The 22564-nt window shown below is 39.9% G+C and overlaps 1 protein-coding gene across 4 annotated transcripts in view; it reads left to right on the top strand.

Annotated features, from left to right (window-relative positions):
- The window catches only part of LOC107036580 (insulin-like growth factor-binding protein complex acid labile subunit), a 305119-nt gene extending 283266 nt beyond the window's left edge, over positions 1–21853 (top strand). For 3 of the 4 annotated variants that reach the window (XM_015254624.1, XM_015254625.1, XM_015254623.1), the window contains 2 exons: positions 19670–21232; positions 21455–21853. In XM_015254624.1, the coding sequence (XP_015110110.1) occupies positions 19670–21232; positions 21455–21832 (1941 nt within the window). In that variant the 3' untranslated portion in view covers positions 21833–21853. Of the gene's footprint in view, positions 1–19669 lie in introns of all 4 variants that reach the window. The other variant, XM_015254626.1, reaches the window with a different exon arrangement.
- The last annotated feature ends 711 nt before the right edge of the window (positions 21854–22564 follow it).

Below are 22564 nucleotides of genomic sequence, written 5' to 3'. Positions count from 1 at the left end.
GGGGGGGGGGGGGGGGGGGGGAATGACAATTTCGTTCGCATCAGAAATTCCGCTGGATGCGACATTGATGAAGAGTGCATTAAATGTGCATTAAAATGTTAATCTTCATGTGTGGAGATTATTTCACATTTCACATTTTTTATGGAAAATAAAAATGACTCGGGATTATTCATTCGTTATTTAAAAATTAAATACATTTGACGTACGAATACCTAATTCATCATTGAATTGAATTGAACGATGTTGATTTATACATGATGTACCAATCCTGGGGTTGGTATCCTTGAGCTAACAATCTAATATCACCCCAGATGTTAATAAAATTTATTAATTGATTCTCTTATTAGTTTTGTTAATTGGCATTGTTCTCTTTGAACAAGTAATTGGTTTTGTGGAGAGATTAATTAGTCTTTGACGCACGGAATTTTAGTTTGATAATGTCAATATTTTGTTTGCTGTATTTGTTCAGTCATTTAAAAAAATTTGTTTTACATGATTCCACTGGGGTGAGAGGATATATCGTTGATTTAATACTAGGGGGCTACGCCCACTGTTCGCTCCGCTCGCCAACCCCCATACGACCCCAATATAATGGAGAATGTAAGGCGATTTTCATGAGTATAATCGTCTTGCGTCGAATTTTCATGAAGCCCGCCCAACAAACAAAAGAGAATTGGATACCATTCTATGAAACATGAATAAACGAATCATAATTGTCCAAATAATTTAGGTCAGAGGAAAATAGAATAATTCTATTTTCTTAATATTGCGTTTACTAAGGTTTTTTTCGAACAAAGTTGATTAGAATTAATAGCTAGAATTATGAGATTCTATCACACTTTTGACGTTAAGGATAGGAGAATCTGAATGCAATATAGTGAAAATGATGATTGATTTTTTCACTTTGAACAAATAATATTAATATCCAAATACAAAATTTCTGATGTAAATAAAAAGAAGCTGTGACTCAATATTCCAAATGAAGTTTCAATTTTTAATTTGGTGCTTAAAACACGAGATGACAATATTCTAACCACGAAATTATATTGATGAGATGAACAACAGATTAACTGAATTACCGTGTGGACAAACTAAAAATTGATAACAGTGTGGGCACGCACTTTTACCAGAGTATCAACAAACATTGAATTCCAGAAATTCACACTACAGTGTGTTCTAGAAGGAATTGAATTGTAATTATGATTAAAATCTTATTCAGGGAGCATAGGAATTAGAACATAAGCAAATTATTTATTGTAATATGAAAATTTAACAGCTGATAAATTGGGACATGTGATTCTCATCGGTCGTATTGCTTTCTGCAATGAGAATTAATGCAAACAATTCATTGAAAAAAGTAATCTCGAATCGAAAATTCGTGATGATATTCAAGGATTCTATTTTTCCATTCTATTTTCCCTCTGTTTTTCATGGAAAAGTCATTAAAGATCAGATGATTAAGCACTTGAGTGACACCATGATTTTAAAAATGATTTCAAAAGGGAGTACCTTTCACGCGATAAAAGCGTGTCATTTAATCAGTGTAATTGCACATGTGATTTGTTTCCGCGGAAAGCCAAGTTCAGGTATTTTTTCCTCCTCCGCAAGCACAAAAATGCAAATTGGTGGAGGACGGATTGTGATATCGTCTGCCCACTTCTTTCTTCAAACGAGAAAGAGTGAATCTAATCGGGACGAAAGCTTTCACCGACCCACCGAGCTCCACTTCTCCATTTCGTGTAAATACGATTTATTCATTTTCCTGGGTTCCATCTCCGTCGAAAAGAATCCGCGAAACTCGGGAATAAGAGAGTGATGGGGATATTGTGCTTAACACAGAGAATTTCATCATGTCAAATGCAATGAAATCATCTGTTTCAACAATTTGCCATGTTATGTTGCGCTCAAAGGAAAATTGCAAAATCTCATTTTCCGCGTGTTTTCAACGATAGATTGAATTACCCGGAAAATCGTGCGGTAAACCGTGTTTTTTTTTGTTGCGGTTTTCGAAAGCCGAGGAATTTCCGTTGGAAGACTGCACATGGCAAATTGAAAAAATGTAATAATTATTTTTTTTATTGCGGTAACATTGTTATTTTTGGCAGAAAGGAAATTCGGAAACAGAGAAGGCTGAGGCAAGAGTAGAAAAATCGCGATGTTTTCTATTCTAGAGAAAAAAGTAGAATAATTTTTTGTGGAGAAATTCGGACGAAAATTTTAGAATCTAGAATTTTTCTCGTGCTTTTTTGCAAAAACTGACGAACTTATATAAAAATTTGCTGTGTTCATCTAGAATTTTTTTTTCTTCTTTTTGTACGTGAAAAAGTACTCACCGTAGGAATTTTCCACTCCATCCCTCGCTCCATCTCACACATTTGTTCTTTAAAATGAACACAGTGATCACTGATTATCAAATAACTCTGCAGAATCCGTGCCAATTTTGCCCGATGTTGACATCAAGACATCAGCTGTAAGTTCCGAGCGTAGCCCTTCGGCTCCATTCGGCGAGCCGAATGTTCCCGATGTCGGACGGATATGCGCGAAGATAGGAAGAATAGAAAAATTCTACTGCTGGCAATGAAAAAATTCCCCCACTGCCCAATAAAATTCCTAATGTTTCCAAGATTTAATAAGAATTTCCCCGGAATAGGGAACTTGTATAGAGTCCAGTTTTCGAATATTGTCAAAAATAGTCTTTGTAGTCTATGAACCACTTCAGAGTGAAAAGTTTTCCACAAAGTGGTCTAGATATTTTGTAATAACTGATAAAAAATGCATCAATTTTGAACACTTTTTTTGGGGTCATGACGTCAACTCACCGGAATCACGTTCCCCTTGCGACCACTGGCAGCGCTATTGAGTTATTCTAGCCTCTCAAAGTGCGTGATGTTCAACCAAAACAAATCGAGGGGGTTATGTTTGAAACAATTATTAAAAGTGGATAAAAAATATAGTGGCGGTAACAAATGAAGTTTTTTCGAAAGGCGTGCTCGGAGAATTTACCAACGGTAGACGTGACTATGTTGATAGATTTTATGGGTTTAAATCTGTGTCAAAGTGTCGAAAGTCGTGGTCGTATAATTTTTACTGTTGTATTTTTACCTCCTGGCACAAAACAATATTTATACGGAACTTTCATCACTCGATTCGGTTTTTCTGACATTTTGGAGCCAAATACATGTACAGAGTATTCTCCTAGATTCCAGCAGTTGTACTAAACCGCTTGATGGCGCCACATAAAAATTTCGCCCTCCGGTGAGTTGACGTCACAGGGCTTTTTAGAACCTTTAAAAAATGCTATTTTTAAAAGCAAATAATTAATTATTAAACTATTTTCCGTGCCTTTTCTTATCAAATTCGTGTTCTTCGGGGCATATATTCGATAAAAAAAAAAAAATTTTCAAACATGCAAGTTCCCGATTCACGGAAAGAAATTTTCGATAAAAATTAGACTTCCAGAGGGCGAAACGTGGGACGAAGGTTAGTTTAATCGCAAAAATTAGTGTCAATTTAATTCTCATTTTAATTTAAAAATTAAAATGAGAATTAAATTCTTGGGATTAGATTATTTCAAGTCCAATTTTTCCGACAAAACTTACCCTAAAAAGTGGTTGAATGTCATTTCGTCCCACGTTTGACCCTCTGGAGGTCTAATTTTTATCGAAAATTTCTTTCCGTGTTCTCCACAAAATTAATGCAGCCTGAAATTTCTCCCCAACTTTTCTCCCCGTGCACGTGAAAAAGTACTCATCATTGGAATTTTCCACTCCATCCCCCAATCTGTCTCTCCCTCAGCCCCCCAAATCCTCGCCGCCGCCAGCCCCACCCCCTCCCCGCCGCCCAAAAATCACGAAAAAATTCTTTCATTTCGACTTGCTCCGACTCTTTGATCTACGAGTGAGTGTCTGATACCATCTCTTTTTCTATCTCGATTACAAGATTAGTTTTCCTCACGTCTCTGAGAGTCCTCTCAAGCCACTCCTTGGAATTCTCCGACAGTGGCGCAGGGGATGGGGAAGACTTGTCCCCGGGCTCTGATCCAATCGCATCCCCGATTCGTTTTCCCCGGGCATTTCGAGGCCACTGCCGTTATCGGCAAATCACCCCTCCCCCCCCCCCCTCCCTCTCCCCCCTCTCCCACCCACCACTTCTCCTAATTAATTCAAGAACCACTGGAAGGCCATTGAGGTTTGCCATTTTTTTCTCGCAGTTTTAATTCGTTTTTCAGTTTAATTCAACCGTCAGGTACATACATTCGAGGTTTTAATTATCAACGAGTGAATTTCGAGAGATTTATTGCGATCATTTTATTTTTGTTTGATGTGTGAGGAGAGGTTGCTAATGGAAATTTGGGGATTCGTGATATTTGTCGGGTTTGGATGGGTAGCCTGGGAAATTTGAGGTGGAATAGAATACGATGTTGTAATTTTGTTGAACAGTTATCGAGATGATTCGAAAATGCATTCTTGTTTTATGATTTTTATTCAACGTTAACTATGCGCAGAACGATTATTTATTTTAGTCAAGTTTATTTACATAACACGCAATTACGTTTTTACGCGGAGAGAAATATTCAATAAAAATTACGTATCTTTTCCGTAATTCCGGAGCGAAATGTGGTTGTGGGAAATTTTACGGAACTGTCACGGAATTGATAGGGCTCAACAATACCCTCATTTAAAAGAAAAAGATTCAATTCCATTCATTCATTAGCGAACAATTGCAGAAAAATTTCGTTACATCCAAAAAACAAAAAATTCAAAACTTCAATTTGCGCTATTACAAAGCTTCCATTCAAACCACAAAACTGAAATCTTTCTTGAAAAAAAGTTGCTAATTTGAACGAAGTTCTCCCATAATTCCTCAGTTGCATTATTCATTCATTACCCCGTGGAAAAAAATACGCGGAATGGGTCGAGCTGTTGATGCTCCGGTGACTGACATTCCCGTCTGCCGCGTATTTATCATTCTGACATTCTCTACTTTTTCCCTCCTTAAAAAAAAAACGAAAAATAAAATGCAAACAGTCCTTGGCGTATATTCACCTACTGTTTCAAGTGTCACACGTGTCCCCTGCGGCTAAGCGGTTGGGGAAAGGGGGAGGGAGGATGAGAAATATCAGGCACTTTGTTTTCGCTTTTTCGGGAAATGTTTCGTGGGATTTTCACGATTTTTAATTGCCTTCTCCCATGAATTATCGCGGTATTATCAACAACTGATGATTTACATACGCGGGGAGAAAAGTTGGATAAAAATTACCTAGAAAATCAATGAAAAGACAACCTGTTTAACATATCAATTTGGAGAACAATTGAAAGAGTACGACATGCTAGATGAAAAAATACGGCTGACACAATTAAAATATGATGGAATCCGTTAAAAAAATTACTGTTGAACATAGTAAAAATTGAGAATCGGTGTAGTAGAAAATGGTAACATTAAAGTTGAATTTTCAATTGACACGAGTAAAATTTAAGCGGATAAACATAAATTTTTACTTCGTCGGTTAAAAAAATTTTCTCAATAATTTTGAAAATTCGAAAATTGAAAACTCGAAAATTATTATCAATAATTTTGCTCCACGTATATTCATTATGAAAAAGAGGAGGGGGGAGAGGAAGTACTAAATTTTTTAGAATTATAGAATCCGCCACCCGGGCTATTGCGTGGTTGACAAAGGGAGGAGATTCCAAGAATTGAAAACAATCAACGCTCTCGTCGTCCGCTGGAGTTTTTACTAGTCAACATAGTAATTTCTGCTATTTCCTCGAGTAAAATGTAGGAGGCGCGAGAGTATAAACTAAAGTTCTAAATTGTAAGAAAAAATTACAATTTAACATAGTAAAAATTCACACGATTTGAGTAATTTTTCGTCGTTCAATAGTGAAAATGGGTTTAAAAAATGAAGCATTTTCAACACTTGAAAATTATGTTTTCGTGCGTGCATTTTATACTATTTTGTCCATTAAAAATGACTATGTTAAATCGTAAAAAATGAATTTCACTTGAGTTGATAACAACAAAGTCGAACGAAAGCATCGAATTCACTTCGATTTCTGAAATCAGCTGACTCAATTCCATTGAAGCCATTCTTCAACTAAATTCTATAGATTTCCCTCACAATCCTATCTGAAAATAGCAACTCTATTCCATCCTCATTATTATAATTTTTTTATAATAAAATCACCTTCAACATGCACCCGTAACAAAATCCCTCATGATGAAAAATTCGTCACTCGGCATCTCCAATTAATCCACCTGAATCGGGCTCATTAAAAAAATGCTTCCCTTTCGTAACAAAATCATACATAAACTTCTAACACAATTCCTCTTGCCAGCGTGGAGCGCAGAATTTTTGCCCCTTTTTTCCTGTTAATTTTCCTAGAAAAAAAAAATATATATAAACGTAAACGAGATTCTCTTCAGAGCGTACCTTTAATTATCCCAGTGCCTCTAAAAAACGTCGGTAACAAACCGGATCTCCTCAGCTTCTCTATTTTTCCACATTTTTTTTATCCCCGCGATAATCCCGGGGATTAAAATCTTTTCTTACGAATACATCGAGCGCCCTAAAAGTTTGTGAAAATATATAAGACAATGTTAGGTGGTTATGCTGTATTTCATCCGTTGTAATTTCCCACAAGACTCGGTCCAAATAAGGTTCGCAAGAAGTTAACACCCAACTCTCGTCCCATATTTTCCGGGGTTAAATTCAATTTACATGGAAAAATGGGGGCTTTGATGGAGATTTATTAGTGGAGAATTAGATGTTGATTCGTATAATCGGTTCATTTGAATTACATCATAAAGTATTTTCAATTTTTCAATACCCATGTAATGAAAAATTTACAAATATTTTCAACAGTGCAGTTCAGTTCTGGAGAAAATTCGAATTTTCATTAAATACAAGACAATTGTTGTTCCGAAAATCTTTGATTAGCCATTCGTCTCAATTTATCCTCCCCGCCCGCATGAACCAAACACACCCATAAAAATTCAAACATCGTCATTCCCCCTCCTCCACCCCCCTGTCCCTCCCCCAAATTTCACGCTAATCGCTTGTAAATGAAAAAACAAACAATCGTTGTGTCAACAAAAGTTTACCCAACATAAAAAAAATCAACGTCAATTCAATTAATTGGTTAGTGTGAACACAAAAACACAGAAAAACATGAAAATCACCCGGAAATAGAAAAACAAACAAAAACATTGTATCAATAATTCTTTACCCAATCTCAAACGTCAACGCCTACTGAATTAATCGCGTCCTGTGAATACAAAAATATGGAAATCACCTGTAAATACTGATAAACAAATACGTAAAAGTCACCTATAAATACAAATACAAACAAAGACCTAAAAATCACTGTAAAAAAATACAAAAATAAACAAAAACATTGTTTCAACAATTGTTTACCCGATATCAAACATTAACGCATACGGAATTAATCGCTGGTTATAAATACAAAGACCTAAAAATCACCTGAAAATACAAACACAAACAAGGACCTAAAAATCACCTTAAAACAACTACAAAAACAGACAAAATCAGTGTTTCAACAACTACTTACCCAATATCAAATACCAACGTTTACTGAATTAATCGTCCACGACTACAAAAACATAGATATTACCTGTGAATATAGAAACAAACAACTTGGAAATGGTCTGTAAATACAAACACAAACAAAGACCTAAAAATCACCGTAATACAGAAACATACAAAAACATTGTCTCTGCGACTACAAAAACATGAAAATCACCTGTGAATATAAAACCACACAAAGACCTGCAAATCACCTACAAATTCAACAACAGACGAAAACATTGTCTCAACAATTGTTTACCCAATATCAAACATGAACGTCTATTAAATTAATCGCTCACTCGCTCGCTCATAAACGGGCGGTCTTCCCAAAAAACACTCCCCCCTCCCCTCCTTTTCCACCCACCCGCTCCCCCTCTAGCATAGTCTCTGTGCCCCACAGCCATACTGATAGAACCCGACAGCACTTCGTGGCGCTAACGTGCACTCAACTACTTAATAATGCACCAGTCAGCCAACCACTATGCGCCCATTACGCTTCCATGCACGTCGCACAAACCCCCTCTAACATTCCCCCCCCCCTCCCCCCACCATTCACCCCTTCAGGGTCCTCAGTCTTCTGTATCTCATTCGGGGTTATGCGTGTAGGGGTGGAAAACATCTACGGTATAATAGGTAGATTCTGCGATAGGAGAGAAGTGGAGTTGACTTGAGTGAACCTTCCCTTTAACGGCTGGCTTGTAACGTTCCACCCCCCACCGCCGCCCCCCCTCACTCTCCCCCCATTTTAAAACCATCGAGACCATCTCAATGACTTCATCAGGGGGAGTGAAATGATATAAAGGAGATAGGCGATAGCGAAATGAGAATTGTCTCGTTTTGCTTTTGAATGGAAGCTTTGTAATCTTTCAAATTTGAGTTTTGGATTTTTTGGGTTATACCAAACAATAGGGAACTTGTATAGAGTTCAGTTTTCGAATATTTTCAAATGAATAGAGTTTTTGTAGTCTACGAACCATTCCAGAGTAAAGAGTTTTCCGAAAAGTTGTCTCGATATTTTGATTAAACTGATTAAAAATGCAACAATTTTGAACACTTTTTTCGGGGTCATGACGTCAACTCACCGGAATTAAGTTCCCCTTGCGACCACTGGGAGCACTATTGAGGTATTCTAGCCTCTCAAAGTGCGGGATGTTCAATCAAAACAAATCGAGGGGATTATGTTTGAAACAATTATTAAAAGTCAATAAAAAAATATATTGGCGGTAACAAATGAAGTTTGTGTTGGACAATGATTTTCAAAAGGCGTGCTCGTGGAATTTACCAACGGTAGACGTGACTATATTGATAGATTTTATGGCTTTAAATCTGTGTCAAAGTGTCGAAAGTCGTGGTTGTATAATTTTCACTGTTGTATTTTTACATCCTGGTACAAAACAATATTTATAAGGAACTTTCATCACTGGATTCGGTTTTTCTGACATTTTGGAGCCAAATACATGTACAGAGTATTTTTCTAGATTCTAGCAGTTGTACTAGACCGCTTGATGGCACCACAGGAAAATTTCGGCCTCCGGTGAGTTAACGTCACAGGCCTTTTTAGAACGTTTAAAAAATTTAATTTTTAAAAGCAAATAAATAATTATTAAACTATTTTTCGTGTGTTTCCTTAGCAAATATGGGTTCTTGGGGGCATATATTTGAAGAAGAAAAATTTCAAAAACATGCAAGTTCCCTCTTATGATCCATACGGAGAAAATCGGGAAAAATGCGAAAAAATATACTAGTTTTTAGAGCAACATAATCCTCGAAATTCATAAAGAAAACGAATTATTTCCAACTGGCGAATTATGTTATCCCGCGTTCAATGAAACGCCGGTTACGCGACGTTGCCGGAAGCTCGCTACGCGCGTCCGCGCGGTGTAGAGTGAATTCGGCAACGCTGACGCCTAAATAACGCAGCGGCGAATCCCCGCGGAGATGACCAACGACCCGGATCGCGTATGGTGATGAGACGTGTGTTAATTCTTCATCGAAATTCACTGCATAATGTTTTTACATCATTTTTCCCTGGCTATCCATCGGCGCCAGTGAGAATATCGATTTCTGCCATTAAATTTTCTCATCTCTCGCAAATTCAGAATTTACGTCGGGAAAAAAATTATCATCTCTTAATGAGATTTTTTTTTCTAATTAAGCGTCGTGTCACATCATGCGTACATGAAATCCAGTGCTCGAGTGTGGGGCGGAGGTAGTCGAGACGGGCAGGTTTCATTTGAGTTTCAGAGAGACGAGAATCCTCAAATTTTTCGAGTATTCTCGTGCGAGAGTAGCTTTGTTCTCTCTTGAAATTGAGAAAATCTGAATGTTTGGAGAAAGTTTAAAGGAAGTAGGTGGAGTTGTGTCTCTTACTCCGCGTCTCGCTTGCACTAGTTTGAGTAAATATAGGGGCTACGGATTATCATGTATCGTTGAGGGATAAATGCGACGTTTCTACGCTAAGTTTGAAACTCAAATACGCGAATAAATTGCGAGTGAACGTAGACTGTGAAAATTCCATGATTCGGTGGAGGAGTTTATGAGGAAAGTCGATTCAGTTGAAGATTATATTTTCTGCTTTATAGTCGTCTTTAGTCGCTCATAAGAAAAAATTAACCGCTGAAAAATCGGTTGCTATTTCACTGAAGCTCCATATCTGTGACCAATTGGTGAAATTAAGTTATAAAAACGATGTATTCTTCAATTGTTTTCATTATTTGCAGACTTGGAAAGTCTTAAATTAAGACGTTCCAAAATCTTCAAATTGAGACTTCCGAATCTCTCAAGAATTTCACGCTTCAAATTAATACTCATGAAGATGTTATTTCGAGACCTTCGAAATCTTAAAATAAGACAGTATTTTTTCGAGTGTATGATGATCAATCTAGGATTGACCAATGTAAAACGTCTCAAGGATTTCCAGCACAATCAGAAATATCCCGAGCTCCCCAACAGTACAGTTCCCCCCTGAAAACTATTAAAAATTCAAATCTCTGAGAAAAATAAAATGAACAAAGTTTCAACAGGTAAACTTGTTGGTGCCCCCCGAATAGAAAAGGAAAGCGACAACTTCGCATATAGAATGCATCCGCGCTAAAAGGGTAGACATGGGTTTGGCACAACGAAAAAGGAAAGAGGATTTTCATCCCCCAAGAGGGAACTTACGAAGGAGAAATATACAAAAAACGTAAAACCAAAACCCGATGAGGTACACAACTACGTTAGAGGACAAGACGAGGGTGCGATATGGCATGAGAAACTGGCCTTGTGCCAAAATCTACCGCCATCTAGGAGAGAAGGAAAACCACCTTAACCCAAGTCCAAATGAATATTTAATTCCGGCATATCTCACCCAGGGTGAACTTGAGTAGTGCTCCGCCTTTTCTCTGCTGTCGTGTGTGCAAGAAAATCCCACAATTTTGCCCGCGTGGCCTTTAAATCGTTTTGGCTCAACGATTCAGTCTCATTTTTTACTATTTCCAAGTACATAATTCGCTTCTTTCCTTCGAAACATTGTGTTTATCCTGGGGTGGACGTACTTTACTGCCCCAAGTCGCTCGGAAATCGAAGGAAGGACGGAGTTGGGGATGAGGCTGCTGATGCTGATGTCATTGTCTTCATCCGTAGCATCGTCATTTACTTTGCTGATGGATAACGATGAATAGTGAATGATGAGGAGAGGGAATGATGATGTTGGTGATGCTGATGTCACGGTCGAACATCAACTTGACGTGAAGCAAAGTGTGGGGAACATATGAATGAACCGGGATTTTGGGACTGGTGATGGTGTTGGATTTTCAACATCAATGGTAGGTGGTTACGGTTGTAAAGGTCATGAAAGCCATTTTGGATGGTTTGTCTCATGCTGGAAGGTATTAGTGACCCTTTTCAACGATTCAGCTTCATTTTTTTACTATTGACAAGTACACAACTCGCTTCCTTCCTTCGAAACATTGTTTATCCTGGGGTGGACGTACTTTACTGCCCCAAGTCACTCGGAAATCGAAGGCAGGACGGAGTTGGGGATGAGGCTGTTTGATGCTGATGTCATTATCTTCATCCGTAGCATCGTCATTTACTTTGCTGATGGATAACGATGAATAGTGAATGATGATGAGAGGGAATGATGATGTTGGTGATGCTGATGTCACGGTCCAACATCAACTCGACCTGAAGCAAAATGTGGGGAGCAGATGAATGAATAGAGATTTTGGGACTGGTGATGGTGCCAGGACTCCATCAATCAATGATCAATTGTAGGTGGCTAGGGTTGTAAAGGTCATGAAAGCCATTTTGGCTTGTTTGTCTCATGCTGAAAGGCGTTGGAAACTCAGGTTCACGAGGGTCTCAAGTCTTCGATAGTCATATTGGATGAAAACCCTTTCAAAACTTGGTCAGAAGGTCCACAAAGGTTCAAAATCATCATCATTATCAGCATCAATTCACCTTTCTCGCAGTTACCATCCGCTTACGGTATCTTTTAAAGAGGATACTAGGTGCGCGGAAATTGGAATCTTAATTTCATAGTAATTTCCTCCTGTTGAGAAAGTCTGCGTTTCTGTTAAAAACTAAGTGTCATAAAGGTCCAAAATCATCATCATCATCATCATCAACAGCTTCAATTCACCTCTCTCACAGTTACGATCCACTTCAAAGAAATAAAGGTCCATCAACAATCATTTTTAAGCCTTCCAAACACTTGCATTCTGCCTCAACCAATTTGTTTCCTTTGAAAAGATATGAAAAGAATCCATTTACGATCTTTGGAAATGGAACTTGGCATTTGGAATTCGTATAGACACACGAAGATAATACAAAAATGAAGGTAAAAGTCCAATTTTAACACCGAATCGACCGTGTCTCGAATCCTCGCCTCTTGACCCCCTCCAACTTAAGTTCAATATAGTGTCTTTTAGAGAGGGGCACTAGGTGCCCGGAAATTGGAATCTTAAATCGATCCCAATCTTCTTTATTGTCGTTGGGTACCAACGATCACCCGAAGAATTCCAAAGGCAGAAGCTCTGTATGTTGAAGGTGCTCCAAACTGGCGTAAGCTCTCTGCTGCAACGCCATATATACTCACCCTTCCCCCCTGTCTTTCCTTTTCCTTCTTCCTATCTCCTCTTTGCCCTCATTCTCTCGTACCAAAGGGGTTATCCTCCATCTCTCTCACTCTTGGCAAAAGCTATGCACGACTCTTGCGTTCCATTGAATTTTACGATGTGGATGCTGGGCTTTAGAGATGAGCATCAGTATCTCCCTGCAGGGGTAGTACGATAAATATAGATGCTTTGAGAATTTAACGTTGAATTTAACGATAAAGTGATTGGAATTGATCGAATAGATAAGCAGACATTTTTCAAATGCTTCCAATGTGTTGACAGGGGGGGAGGTAGCGCTCATTCAAGCGGAATTTGTATTGATTCATTGGACATTTTAGATGCAGTTCGATGCGATGAATGACTTGGATTGTATCGGGAAATGATTCATTCAGAGTCGATGAATGCTTTCAATGAATTTAGAATTGAATTGTTCCGGTGGATGGACTGTTAGAATTTGGTCTGCAATGGCTCATTCTCTTGGCTTTTTCAGGGCCTTCAAAATGAGATCCCAAACTTGGAATTTCACTCAGCCGATTTCACGATATCCACTGATACAATGATTGAAACAAGAATTGTTTGTTTTTGTATTCGTTTTAAAAGAGAGATTCCTCCGGAACCAATGGAGCGAATGGCCCTTGTGACGTGTCATTCTCAAGGTCGCAACACCCTATTCAAAATGAGCCAGGCCGCACAGGCCACCCACCCCCTATTTAGCCCCTCACCCCATAAAAGCAAAAACTCTACAAAAGATAAATTAAGGAAATCTCATCGTCATTCCCAAAAAAAAGAACCCAGCACTCCCCAACAATTTTTTTCTATCCCCGTTGATCCATAGCCACCACCCTCGTATTTCAACTTTTTCTCAGTCCACCCCTCCCTCTCCCTCCCACAGCAAAAACTCCGTACAGCCGGAGTGAGCTGCTGGCAAAAAAGCCAAGGGGAATCCTCATCTTCGCAGGATGATGTTTTTTGCAATGTTCCAGGGACGAGTGACTATAAGACATTATGTGAGGGTGGAGGGCCGAAAAAACGTCCCTTTCGAATTATTACAATCGACTTGCCGCTGAGCACTTACATCTGTAACACTGATTCCCCCGTGAAATTATAGAAAATTACTTTCACTTTATTTCTTGCAAAAAGGGGAAAAAGGTTCAAATGGTTTCCATTCAATGTCTCAATCTCTTCAGTCCCCTCACTCAATCGCGATCTTTCATTTTATATTTCCAGTAGAATATACCGCCCGCGGGACGCATTCCCACACGATAATGAAAACTCGATAGATTTTTTTCTCGTAATTTATGGGAGAAAAAAAATGAATTGAAAAATTGATGAGAGGTGCATAATCTCGGGTGAGTGAAAAAATCAGGTGACTTTTCTCAGGTGTCTAAAGTATAGTTGAGAGGGGCGAGGGGGGGTTGGAAAACTATACGAGGATACCCAACCCCCGTGATTACATAGACCGTCGTGGTACGTGCCGGCGCATAAAACATTACCCGGCTCGCATAAATTAAACCAAATTTCCCGGCGGATTTCCGTCGTATAATAACGTAAACGAAGAGCGGAGGAGAATACGTGTTTCACCTTAAATAGTACGTCTTTTGGATGATATTTAACTGATAAAAAGTGTAATGAAATATCTTTTATGGAGATTATGGGGGAGAGGAGCTTGTTTGTATTCGAAACAATTGAGTTATCGTTTATGGGATAATTATGGTAATTAGGGGTTAATGAGGTGTTGGGGAGTTGTTGGTAGTATTTTTTCCGTGATTATGATGAATTTGAATGAGCTTTGGGGGATTGAGTGACGATGGAAGGCTTAAACAATAATTTTCAACACAATATTTTCATTGCTTAAAAACGGACGATTAAAATTCCATCGGTAGGGGCTTATTTCCTCACTTTTTTCACATCCTTTAAAATGAGACCTCATGCAATGAATTCTACTCTGCCGCTCTCGAGATACAAATTATATAATGACTCATACAATGATTGTTTGGGCAGAAATAATTTCTTTGTTTTCGTTTCAAAAGTTAGATATCTCTGGAACCAATGAGGCGAATTGCACTTATGAGCTGTCATTTTGCCGGGCTCGTCATCCCGTTCCAGATGAACCGAGTGGCTTTGCCCACCCACCTCCTCATCCATTAATTAATCCCGCATACAATGCAAACAAAAATTCCACAAAAAATGAATTGAGACAATTTTACCGTCATCCTTTAAAGAAACGGGCCGAGTTGTGAAGAATCATGGATGCTCAATGTCATTGATGTATCATCATCAATAAGACGAATTTTCTTCGATCAAGTGCTAATAAAACGCCTGAACAATGAATTCCAAAACAATGATTCCATTGTTCGCAATGAAAAGTCCAAAAACAAAGCTTCATTTCTCCCTGCGAATCCTCCAACCATCGATTTTTTAGTATATCTTTCCAATATATTTCATATCTGAAATTGTGCGGAAGATTGGTTTCGATTAGGTCAACCTGTGTGCCAACAACACGAAGGGAAAATCCACCGTCTGAGCTTAAACTCCGTCGCGACACACGAGAGTGGTTATTATACGATATAAGAGAGAAACGCTTCGAGCAATGTCGTGTAGAGACCTGAGCGGAAGGAACGTAATTTCCAGCTTCGACTATGATGTTTTTTCCCCCCAATTTTTGTTCTTTTTACTCTTAAAGAAAAATGCAATCCACGAGAAAATTTAGTTTTCGAGAAAATTGAAAAGTCCAACGATAACTTTAAACTCTGAAACTTTATGTTTCACAGACTCTCTAATTCTAGGTGAATTTATGTCATTTGTTGTTGGAATTTTTGTCCCATCTGAGAAAAATATTTTGAATTACGCGAGGGACGCTGAATTATCCCCGGGAATTCCATCCGCGATAAAATGGATATGGACACAAATGCAATTTCGTGAAAGCCACGAACACTTCCTCTTGGGCCGGAACTCACTCTCCAAAACGATCAAAATGCTTCTCCCCCCATTCAGAACATATTACAGTAAAATTGTGCGACAATTACGGAAGATTAGACAAGGCTTAATGGAACAATTCTGTGTGCATCATTCGTTCGTTTTATCACCAATCCTATTTCATTTCGTTACAAATTTATCCAATATCCTTCATTGATCTACGAATGATTGTTTTAGTTGATTGGGGTGACTGTTCGCAATCATGGCATCTGTTTCACTCGTCCAAATAACTGAAATGAGGAATCTTTGGTTTTTGACAAAAATGCTTAGTCCGACGTGTAGATTCACGCGACTCCTTTGATCCAGATCTCCTCGAGAATAACCTCAATTATTCATAAAATCATTTCGACCTCATCAACTCAAGAACCCGTGGTTTCTCGAGCCTGTTAATTTTCCAAATAGAGGGTTATTAACTAAACCCTTAGGTTTTCATACAATCTATTACAGTAAAATTGTACGACAATTACGGAAGATTAGACAAGGCTTAATGGAACAATTATGTATGCATCATTCGTTCGTTTTATCACCAATTCTGTAGCATTTCGTTACGTATTTGTCCAATATCCTTCATTGATCCCTGGGTTATTACACTCAGCACAAATCATTAGAGATGAAAATATCAGTTATTCCTCGGTTTGGAAACCAAGCGGAAACAATGGCACAGAGTAAACTCAATTTCCTCCATTAATTATCAAATTATGAAGGCTCGTAATTAACAAATTGTTACTAACCCATTTTCTCGGGAACTGGTTGAGGTAACGGGATTCGATTTTACCTTCATCCATTAGTATCGACGCTGCAGCCATCTTCAATCGAGGCCAATGTAAGCGTACAAAAAAATTATACTTCAACTCCATCCGCAAGAGCGAAAATCCTCCAGCACTCTGAATGCTTTTATAATCCCGATTAATCCCACGATTCATCAGAAATATTCACCACAATTATCAGCCTTTGATTTGCATCGAAAGGAACGAGGTACAATTAGTTCGAATTACCGCATATTTTCGCTTCATCGCTTCGTTTTCCAGTTTCACCATCGATAATCCGATTTGCCACCTTCCCCCACCTGCGTTGTCAGCCCCCCCTTCCCCCTCCTCTTACCCACGGTAATCTTCCTCCTTTGGTTAACTTCTTTGCTCGTTCCGCGATTAACCTCGAAGAAGAAAGGATAGGAAAATAAGAGAGAAGGCATCCTCAACGATTTATCGAATTTTCACCTGAACGGATGTGCCGTCGAGGGAATTGTGAAGGTGGCTAGCGAGGGGGTGAGAGGGTGCTTGGCACCGTCGATGGGGATTTTCAACAGGAGCCCATCACCCCCGGTGGTGATGAAGAGAGACAATGGCTTCAATTATCCTCCGGGTTCCGCATTCGCTCACCAAGTGCCAACCTTTCCCCGTTGAATGGAGGGACACCTGGATTTTAGAGTTGGATTATAATCGATGTATCATTCGATTCTATTAAGTCGAAATTCAATCCTGAGGCTTTCCAATCTGAATCGTTCATCTAGTGAATTGAAATTTCGTCACGATTCAGCTGAAGTCATTTTAATAAATCTCGGGGTTTAGAGTTTTGGAGCTGATGGTTTTTTGGAGTAATCAACATGTTCGATTGGGGGATGATGTCATTAACGTTGGAATCAACGGATGATTGTTCTGGTTGATTGAGGTGACTCTGTTCGCAATCATGATGTCTGTTTTCTTCGTACAGATAGGTGGGATGACGAGGCTTTTGTTTTTGATGAAAACTTTTAGTCCGAGGTGTCGGCTCACGCGGTTCCTTTGATCCTGATAAATCTCCTTGGGAATAACTTCAGTTATTCATAAAATCATCCCGGCCGCATCAACTCATGAAGAACCCGCGGTTTCCCGATCCTGTTAGTCTTCCGAATAGAACCTTATTAATTAAACACCGCTGGTTTCCCACATTTCATCAATGGCTTCAATTATTCCTTGGGCTCCATATTCGCTTACTAGTGGTCAAACGAAAGCGGCTTTCGCCGGCAAACGAAAAGACTTTAGAGTAAAATTATAATCGATCAGTAACGCTCTTCATTCAAATTCCATTACGATTCTAGCGAAGTAATTGGAATAAATCTGGGGTTTTGACTTTTAAAGGTCTTTCGGATTAATCAATAGATATGCTTGGGGGGAGGTGATTAACGTGATTGGGGTAACTCTGATCGCAATCATGACGTCTGTTTCACTCGTCCAAATAGTTGAAATCACCAATCTTTTGTTTATGACAAAAACTCTTAGTCCAAGGTCTAGGTTCACACGACTCCTTTGATCCTGATAAATTCCTCGAGAATAACCTCAATTATTCATAAACTCGTCCCGACCTCACCAACTCATTAAGAACCCGTGGTTTTTCGAGCCTATCAATTTTCCAAATAGAAGCTTATTAACTAAACACCCCAGGTTTTCCACATTTCGCCGCGAAATTCTGCCTCCAGCGACATTGCATGACTAACTCTACTGCAAAGCCAAATCTCCCTCCTCGCCCTCCCCACATCACCTGCTCAAAAAGCCGCTGAGAGGGTGGGGGTGGGGAAGCGGTGGTTGACATTATCCTTATGGGCATGATTAGTAGCCGCGATACCACCCAGGACGCCTGATGTATTCGCAGTGCGTTATCTGCGAACGGCACGAGTCGCATTATGCCACACCCGCCCACCTCCCTCCCCCTCCTCCACTCTACCTCGTCATACTACGGCGATGTCATCTACCTTCAGAGCGACAGACAAAAGGTCTTTGTCACGGTCGAATACTCAGACTGACATATCACCAAAGCCGGATGATAAAAGTACTCCCGAAGCATCATTCACATATTCGACTGATGCTTCTCAATGGTGAAACATGTCAGTTGCCTACTCCCCCCCATCAAAAAGCGCCAAACGCATTGAGAATTAATATTTACCTCGCCAACGCACAGTGAATAATCGTGAAAAGTCTATTTTTTTTAAATTGTCAGTTTGCTCACAGTTCATATTCCCAATTGCACCAGCCACAGGCAAAAAAAACATTCGAACTGTTGACACAAAAAATTTTGTCTCTCATGCGGAATGAAAATGCAAAAGAACAAACGATTTTTGGGTATCCAGGTCATGTGGAAAATTGTTCCTGTGGAGGACATATTTTCAACAATGCTGTGTTTCTCTCACCACATCCTCGGGTATCTCATATTTCTCAATAAATAATAGGAACACACGGTGCACGAGACGAGGTAACTCATTAAATCGTCTAGCTGAATCAGTACCAAAGGCATTTCCCTACTCAACGACAAATGTAGCTGATAACGAGAAATGAGTAATGAAGGGGGGGAGGGTGTATGTATGGTAGCCTAGTCCTACACCAAGTTCAGAGTATTAACCCGAGAAGTGCCTACCAGAGTCAGTGTACCACATACAAGCCTTCAACTATCACTCTCATACTCCAACCCATCCCCTCCCCCCTCACCCACCTCATCTTTCGTTTAATCCTACTCTAATGACGTGCCGTTTTTAGCACGTAATACCAGTAGACAGGGCGGTAATGATTTCGCCCCGGAGCACGGATTCTCCTCACTCGCCTATCTTTTTTTCCTCACTCCATCCTCACTCAACATTTTCCATCCTCCTTCTGCCTTTTATATTCTACCAACCAGGCCGTCTCTCCCGCCAGGTGCCATTTCATGGGAACGGGGATTAGTTACTTTCTATCCGACGACGTGCCTGGGAGACCACAAGCATCAAGGGGAGATGGTGGAAAAAAAAAGATTGTGGAGGTAATCGGTGATGATACCCACTGGCCTACATTATATGACACTAGGTGATAAAATGGTGAATTCAGTCTTCATGAATTAGCTTTAGAAGGAATTCTGATTAAGGATTCGGATTTTTGTCCCTCATTGTTTACACCTCCTCCAATGACAGCGAAGATGATCCTTTTAATCAAGTACAAAGCAATGATTGTGGGCTTCGATATATCCAAATGATCTAATTTGTCAAATCTCTTTATGCTTTCAGAATCCAACGAGCGGATTAAAATGGAGCATCCTCCTTCTAACGACAGTATGCCTCATCACAACAGCCCAATCCGGCTTCTGCCCAACAGACTGCACCTGCGACGACGACACCCTAGTTGTATCTTGCATAGGAGTTAGCTTAGACGTAATCCCAATTGCCCTTAATCCATCAACCCAACGGATAGTCTTGAAGGAGAGTAGAATACGTATGGTTGATGCAGCTGCATTTCAATTCTACGGTGACTTGAAAATTGTTGATCTTTCGAGTAATCATCTTGTAACAATACCAGATGCTAGTTTTGCTGCGCAAAAGAATCTCGTTGAACTTCACCTGAGGCACAACAAGATATCGGCATTAACAGAAAAGACATTTCAGGGATTAGTATCGCTAACAGTGTTAAATCTCCGTGACAACTACTTGGAGACCCTGTCAAATGGTCTATTTACTTCTCTAACAAAACTAGAGGAACTAGATCTGGGTCAGAATAGAATAGGCAAGGTTGAGCCTGGTGCATTTCAAAAGCTTGGCTCACTGAGAGTACTCTATCTTGATGACAATCAGCTCAAGTCCATTCCATCACCGGCATTAGCACCCTTAAATGCACTTGCTGAACTACATATTGGATTGAATGTATTCTCATCCTTACCGGATGATGGTTTCAAGGGTTTAGAGAGACTTGCTGTACTCGATGTCATGGACGCTGGCCTGGATAATATCAGTGAGGGTGCATTCCGTGGATTAACGTCATTACGTACACTCAAACTTGGTGGTAATAAGTTGAGAGAAGTGCCAACAAAACAATTGTCGATATTAACGAGACTCGAGGAGTTGACACTGGGACAGAATTCATTTACGATGCTGAGGTCTGGGGCATTTCAGGGTCTCTCAAATCTGAAAAAACTCGATATATCGGGGGCTAAATTACTGACAACCCTAGAACGGGGGACATTCTCGGATAATGGTAATTTGGAGACACTGATACTCAAGAGCAATCGAAGACTGACGACCCTCGAGGAGGGTGCACTGGCGGGACTTCCTAATTTGAGACACTTGATCCTTCGGGACAATGCGTTTGTCACATTCCCGGAGAGTCTTGTTTCATGGAGTGAGTTGCACAAGTTTGACATCAGTGAGAATCCACTGATATGTGACTGTAGTTTGCACTGGTTGGCTTCGTTCCTGGCGCCCAAGAATACGAGCGCGGTTGTGTGCGCTGAACCGTTGGAGGTCAGGCTGAAGCCGTTGAAGGGAATGACATCTGATGAATTGGGCTGTGCCTTCTCAGACCCCAGGAAGCAGGCGGTACTGCTGACTGTCATTGTCGTGTGTCTTGGCATCATCGCTGGTATGGCACTGGTACTCTACTACAGATGCAGGAAGAGGGTCAGAGATGCCCTCAAGGACTACAAGTGGAAGAATCGTGCCATCTCCAGGAAGGAGCACGAGTATCAGAAGACATTCTCAGATGATGAGTATATTGTCAGAGCGGCTCATGGACATCATCATCATATTAACAATCAGGGACAACTTCATCATGGACAATTTCCACAGCAACATCAACAGGTATCGTCAGGCATAAAATCCATACCTGTTACGGAACTGTAGCTAGAGCTACGGGCAGCGAGCCCTGGTAATGGTGGTGTTTGGTTTTTACCACATGGTGGTACAACACCTGCCGAGGGCTTCACTTATATCGATGGTGAAACGGCGCGACAAATGCGTCGTACTGGTACGCTGCCCGGTAGTAATAATCAACGTACTAATACAATTTTTTGTGATGGACAGAGTGAAATTATCGATGGAAGTAATACAATTGGTAATGGTGGGGTTAGGGTACATCATACTAGCCATTCGTTGAGGAGAAATCCACCTGCACTGCCGGCGCGCGGTGATTTGGATAGAATACAAAATGGTGGTCCCAGTGGGAGAATTCAAAATGGCGGACAGAGGCACTCACCACCCTGTCCACAGAGTTCATATCCAACGTTGCCCATTAATGGACATGGACATCATTATCATCATTATAGGGAGAGATCGAGAGAGAGGGGGAGGGAGAGGGAGAGGGAACTTCCGATTGTGCCACACAGGGGGGAAAAACAATACAATGGGAATATGGAGCTTGAGGTACATCAAGATGGCGGCATTGGAACTTATCGGGCGTAAAAGTGTGGGAATTTTGCGTTGAGTGGGATAATCAGGGGGGGGGGAGGAGGAGGAGGAGTGGTGGGGTCGATGGGCGGGAAAATTTCCGGTTTGAAGCACCTCAAAAAACATTTGGCGGGAATTTTTTTAGGTTAAGAGGGACAGACAGTGCTTAAAATTTTTGGAAATTTTGCTGGCTCTTCCGTGGCCCATGAGATTCATTTTGACCACTCGATCGATAAATTCTAAAGACACTTTTACTGCCATAAAATTTGTTTCTTTTTTTTTTATAAAATCGAAGACTGATGGATTTTTTGGTTATGTTGAACGTTGGGAGGGTGATTTTTCTGAGGCAGCTCATGGACAACTGGGAGGTTATGGAAGACTGAAAGACGTCCTAATGTGATACGCCATTTACCGAGAATTTCAAAAAAATGACAAGTTTCGTTGGTTTATGGGGAAAATTATAATTTTGACGTTTTTTGCACGTTTTTTTATGATGTATTTTGTGCGATTGACAAAATGGCGTCTCCTCGGTGTTCTCAACTTCAGTGATGCATCATTGGTGTTTTTTTGTGTAAGAGAAGATAAAACATAAAATTTGTAAACTTTCCTGTAAGTTCGATAGTGAGATGAGAAATGTAATGAGTGGAAAAATGAAATCTCATTATCTAGAATTTCCTGGAACTTGATGGAAGTAATTATTTGGATGTACCTTGAACCATCAAAAGAAGAATGAGAATTGATAATGTG

This window comes from Diachasma alloeum, unplaced genomic scaffold (assembly GCF_001412515.2).
Source record: "Diachasma alloeum isolate Michigan unplaced genomic scaffold, Dall2.0 Dall_scaffold_00210, whole genome shotgun sequence".
NCBI lineage: Eukaryota > Metazoa > Arthropoda > Insecta > Hymenoptera > Braconidae > Diachasma > Diachasma alloeum.
Note: the sequence above shows the minus strand (reverse complement) of the source record. Positions and strands in the feature narration are given on the sequence as shown.